At 35.7% G+C, this 5,235-nt stretch overlaps 1 protein-coding gene across 2 annotated transcripts; it reads left to right on the forward strand.

The window, feature by feature from the left end:
* On the forward strand, positions 1,008–3,950 carry LOC109822017 (pentatricopeptide repeat-containing protein At2g36980, mitochondrial-like). Of its 2 annotated transcripts, XM_020388186.1 has the most exons (2): positions 1,008–1,605; positions 1,735–3,950. In XM_020388186.1, the coding sequence occupies exons 1-2, from the start codon at positions 1,110–1,112 to the stop codon at positions 2,955–2,957; spliced, it is 1,719 nt and encodes a 572-aa protein (XP_020243775.1). In that variant the 5' UTR covers positions 1,008–1,109; the 3' UTR covers positions 2,958–3,950. The 2 variants fall into 2 exon arrangements, with proteins under 2 accessions (XP_020243775.1, XP_020243767.1); XM_020388178.1 differs by having other exon boundaries at positions 1,008–3,949.

The following is a 5,235-nucleotide window of genomic DNA, read 5'->3' on the forward strand; positions in this document are numbered from 1 at the left end:
TGGGCACTCCCAAAATCTCAACTTTAAGCGAAAACCACCTAAAGGAGTGTAAACTTTCTTACCACCACAATTGAAGTTCTCTGTAGAACTTGTCGAGGTCGTCTGAAGAGGAAAAGACAGGTTTTTTGATGGTGACTCTCCGGCCATCGAGCCTCACGTCGTAGACGGTACTTTCAGAACCTTTTGTTTGGTGAAATCAAAGGAGAGTCTCAGAATGGACTAACAGAAAATTAGAGAAAAGACATAGGGGGTTTGGTGAAATTTTACCTTAAGCGATAGGGGAGAGGACAGAGAAGGAAGAGGGAGGGAGATGGAGGGGGATTGACTTGCTCGAGTAGCTCTCTTCAAACAAAACGGGAGGCACAATTAGTTGAGTCTAGCATACCTGTGCAATTTCCCCACAATTCTCTTCAACAAAAAGAAGATATATGGGTAATTCAATATCAGCAAAAAAATTTTGGGGGAAGAACAATTTCTTTTCTTAGCTAATAAAGATACCTTACTGGTTTTGGCATCAATCTAACATTTAAGAATGTTGTTCAATCTCAATGCATGAAACATATCCTTCATTGTAGAAGAAGACGAACCGAGTTTTTCCACAACAAGCGGGCATGTTGCCAGGCTACTTTCGGAAACCTTTTCAGAGTCCTAGAATCCGAAATGTTCTCACTGTTCCATGCTATATTTAGCCTCTTCATTTCGTAACAAATTTTCCATTAATTCTTAAGTAAAAAAACTCATAACTTGTGACAATTAGTTGGAATTTATTGGGTGTGAAAGCTTTTGATTTTATAACTCATTTTATAAATTCTTAATAATAATGGAAAACACCTCATAAATTTGCCCATTAATTAGATCCAAATTAACTTTGTTATATTTACAAAAGTTGAAGAGCAATTTGGGATAGTGAAAGTTTTTCTAGTACTCCCTCTTTTAAATTAAAGGGTACATGAAATATGTAAATACCCAAAATCAAAGTATTTTAACCACGCGCTTCGCCACTAGCCTCTTTAATAAATGGAGAGAGCTTCCACGTCTAACTTTACTCCTCTCAGCCTATTGCTGACGAAAATGCTCAGCCGTAAACCCCCAAAATTCTCTTTCCCAAAATGCCCCCACCATCCTTCGTCCTCACCACAAACAAAATCCTCTCCCTCGCGCGCTCCGGTCTCATCGCCTCCGCCCGCAGACTGTTCGACGAAATGCCTGAACGAGACACAATCTCATGGAACGCAATGCTCACGGCCTACTGCAACTCAAACCTCCCCGACAAAACTCTCTCCCTTTTCTCCTCCATGATCTCCTCCTCCGCCGCCAAACCCGACCACTTCACCCTCACCGCCGCCCTCTCCGCCGCCTCCGACGCACGTGAACTCCGCACCGGGACCCAGCTCCACTCCTTCTCTCTCCGCTCTGGCTTCAACTCGTTGCCTGTTACCAACTCTATTGTTGATATGTATGGCAAGTGCTCTTGCCCTTGTGACGCCGAAAGGGTATTTGAATCGATGGAGGAGAGGAATGTGGTCTCTTGGTGCTGTCTCATTCATGGTTTTGCTTATTCAGGGATTTTGGAGAAGGCCCATCAACTGTTCGACGAAATGCCGAGTAAGAATACTGTGGCTTGGAATGTTTTGATCATGGGTTGTACACTATGCAATGAGCCGGAGATGTCGATGGGTTTGTTTAGGAAGATGCTGGTTTTGGGTTTTGAAGCTGATGCTTTGACGTTTTCAGGGGTTATGAATGCATGCGCTGAGATTGATAGACCTTGTTTTGGCGAAACGATTCATTCGTTGGTAGTGAAAATTGGATGGATTGATGCTGTTGAGGTTAGTAATTCGATCCTTAGCTTTTATTCCGTATTTGGTTTGAAAAATGACGCTGTTAAGATATTTGAGGCGATGAGAATGCGAAGTCAAGTGTCATGGAATGCGATGATAGATGCGTTCATGAAAGGGGGTGATGTAGATGAAGCTATTTCTTTGTTTAGAAAAGCACCCAAGAAGAGTATTATCTCATGGACATCGATAGTTTCAGGGTTTGCTAGGAACAGGCAAGGAGAGGAGGCTGTAATGGCTTTTGTGAATATGATGAAAAACTACTTCAGACCCGATGATTTTGCATTTGGTGCTGTTCTTCATGCTTGTGCTATTTTGGCAGTCATAGGATATGGCAAAATGATCCATAGCTCTATCATTAAATCGGGTTTTGGTTCATTTGTCTATGTAGAGAATGGTTTACTGAACATGTATGCAAAATGTGGTGATATTGAAGATGCAAACATAGTCTTTAATGGCATCCAGTTGAAGGATGTGGTATCATGGAACATGATGATATTAGGGTTTGCATTGCATGGATGCACATCAAAAGCTTTTGAGATATACAATGAAATGGTAGCTTCTGATGTTGTTCCTGATAAAGTCACATTTTTAGGGTTACTGATGGCTTGTAACCACTCAGGCCTTATTGAAAAGGGGGGAGAGTTCTTTGATGTGATGAAATCAGTTTATGGGATTTCACCTGATATGGACCATTTTACCTGCATTATCGACATGCTTGGGAGATCAGGGCATCTTAAAGATGCTAACAAGTTGATCGAAAAATTTTCAGGCTCGAGTGAGGCTTTACTCAGTGTGTGTACAAATATTGATAATTTTAGGGTTTCAAAGAAAATTGGGGAGGAATTGGTTAGAATTGAACCTGAGAAAGATACAGGCTATGTGATGCTATCGAACTCGTATTGTGCTAGCGGGCAATGGATAGAGGCAGAGAGGGTGAGAAAGGAAATGGTAGAGCAAGGAGTGAAGAAGGCACCTGGTTGCAGTTGGATCGAAGTGAGAGATATAGTGAAGGTTTTTATGTCTGGAAGTAGATCAGTTGTTGATATGTTAGATGTGCATGAGATGTTGTGGTGTTTAGAGTCTGAGATGAGAGATCCTGGTTTCATTTTCTCATAGCGATGGTTAATGATTCTTGTTTCCCTTGGTGTAGACTGTAGAGCATTATTTGGTGTTCAAATGGCAGTTTTGGCAATTAATTCTTATGTAATTATGAAGGATGATAGGTATGTTTTTCAATGGCAAGTTGGCAACAGAGGACAAGTTTTTCTTGCAAAGAGATATGTATACTGTTGAGGGATTTTCTCAATGATCATGAGTGACACAAGAATGTTTAAGGTAACGGCTCGTCTAATGAGATGTAAACAGCTGACTTTGGAGGCTGAAATTGAACTCCGCCAACAAGTGATTTTTCGGCCTCCAACCTCAAAGAAGAAATTGAAAGCATTGATTCAGCAAGTTGATCTCATTAACTGAGGAGGATTGCTGACCTTAATCTCAGAATGTTCTGCAAGAGTACCATGGATAATTAAATTCCCCTTATGTCAATAATAATATTGTTTCTATCTGTTCCAAGATATGATGTATAGAGGGAATAATCTTAGAGTGCCTGCAATGCCTCCCTATCCATCTTCACTGGCAACGAACAATCAGCTATCCAAATTGGAGAATCATATCGCAACATGCATACAATGGTGGGTTTAATATAAGGAATGATTCATGCCCTTAAGCTTGGAGCTTTACGACAAGGCGATACTGGAAATGGACATGAAGTTAGGGTTTTCTTTGTTATATTTCGTCTAACATTTGGTGGATTTGTTTGACGAAGTGAAGGACATTAGATTGGGATCGAAATCTGTGGTGGTTGTGCTCTGCTTTTCTATGGTACATTGTGGTTGAACTATTTGTTCTGTAATATATGTTTATTGACTTAGGGGACGCTTGGTAGCTTGCAACTATTGACTTAGGGGGCGCTTGGTAGCTTGCAACTATAGTTGCAATGCAAGTGTTACTTGCATGGAACTGATGCATTGCAACTATTCTTGAATGCAACTACAGTTGCAATTGTTTGGTTTAAATTTTAACTTTTACAACTTGCAGTTGTAGCTATTTGATTATGCCTACAACTTTACGTATGTAACTTGCTTTTTTGCTTTTAATAAATTGATAAAATTATTAAATTTTTTAAAACTTCTAAACTATTTTTTATTTAAAAATAGTGATTTTTAATTTAAGAAAATTGATTTTTAAAATTTGCTAAAGAATAATTTTCATAAGATAATATTTTATTAAACAATACTACTTTCATAAAATAATTTTTTTGGTTAACATATACTTATCGCAATTTTTTTGAAATAAAACATTTTTCTAAACAAATATTATTTGAAAAAATAATTTTTGAAAATAATATGTTAACAAAAATAATATTATTTATGGAAAAAATTAACTTTTCAATAAAATAATATTTTAACAAGAAAATAATATTCTTTTAGAAAAATAAAAATTTTCAAAATATAATATTTAAAAAAATAATATTTTTTCAAAAAATTATTTTTTTTAAAAAGTATTTTTTAAAAAAAAATAATTATCTTATAAAATATTTTAGAAAAATTGTTCAAAATTTTTTGGTAAAATATTTTAAATAATTATCTTATAAAATATTTTAGAAAAATTGTTCAAAATTTTTTGGTAAAATATTTTAAAATAACTTTAATTTGGAAAAAAAAAATTTTTTTAAAGAAATTATATTAATACTTTTTAAATAATTGTAAATCTTAAATGAATTTCTTAGGATTTTTATAAGGTTGCAGCTGTAACTTGCGGTCATTTCGGACGTAAGTCATATGTTGCAATTAATGGGCGTTTCGTAACTATAGTTGCAAACGTAGCAATGAGTTACAACTAAACAAACACTTACAACTGGACAAAATTGACCTATTACATGCAACTGGAGTTGCAACCACTCTAGTCGCAATCTAGCAAACGCCGCCTTAGTGGTGTGACTTTCAGTATAGTCTCGGACTCTTATTAAAACCTTTTGCTTTAAGTTTGTGAAAATGGCATGCATGTTATTACCCTTTGGGGTGTTAGTCAGCTAGAACATTTTTGATAGAAGTGGAACAATTTTTATTATGAGATAATTTTTTATTGTGGGATATTTTAATGGGGTAATTGGGAGTGATATTTTAAAACATGATATTTTAGTGGGACAATTGTTAGTATAATTAAGGATAATTTTTAGAAATCAATAAGCATATAAGTCATGTATTTTGATGATCATACTACTGTTTATACATTTTAAAACTTATTATTTTTATTATTATTATTTTAGTGTTAATTAATCTTGAAGAACTATTAGATAGACTAGAAGATTAACTTTTTAATTTTTTTTGGAATA

The sequence above is a fragment of the Asparagus officinalis genome, chromosome 1 (assembly GCF_001876935.1).
Source record: "Asparagus officinalis chromosome 1, Aspof.V1, whole genome shotgun sequence".
NCBI classification, from domain to species: Eukaryota; Viridiplantae; Streptophyta; class Magnoliopsida; order Asparagales; family Asparagaceae; genus Asparagus; species Asparagus officinalis.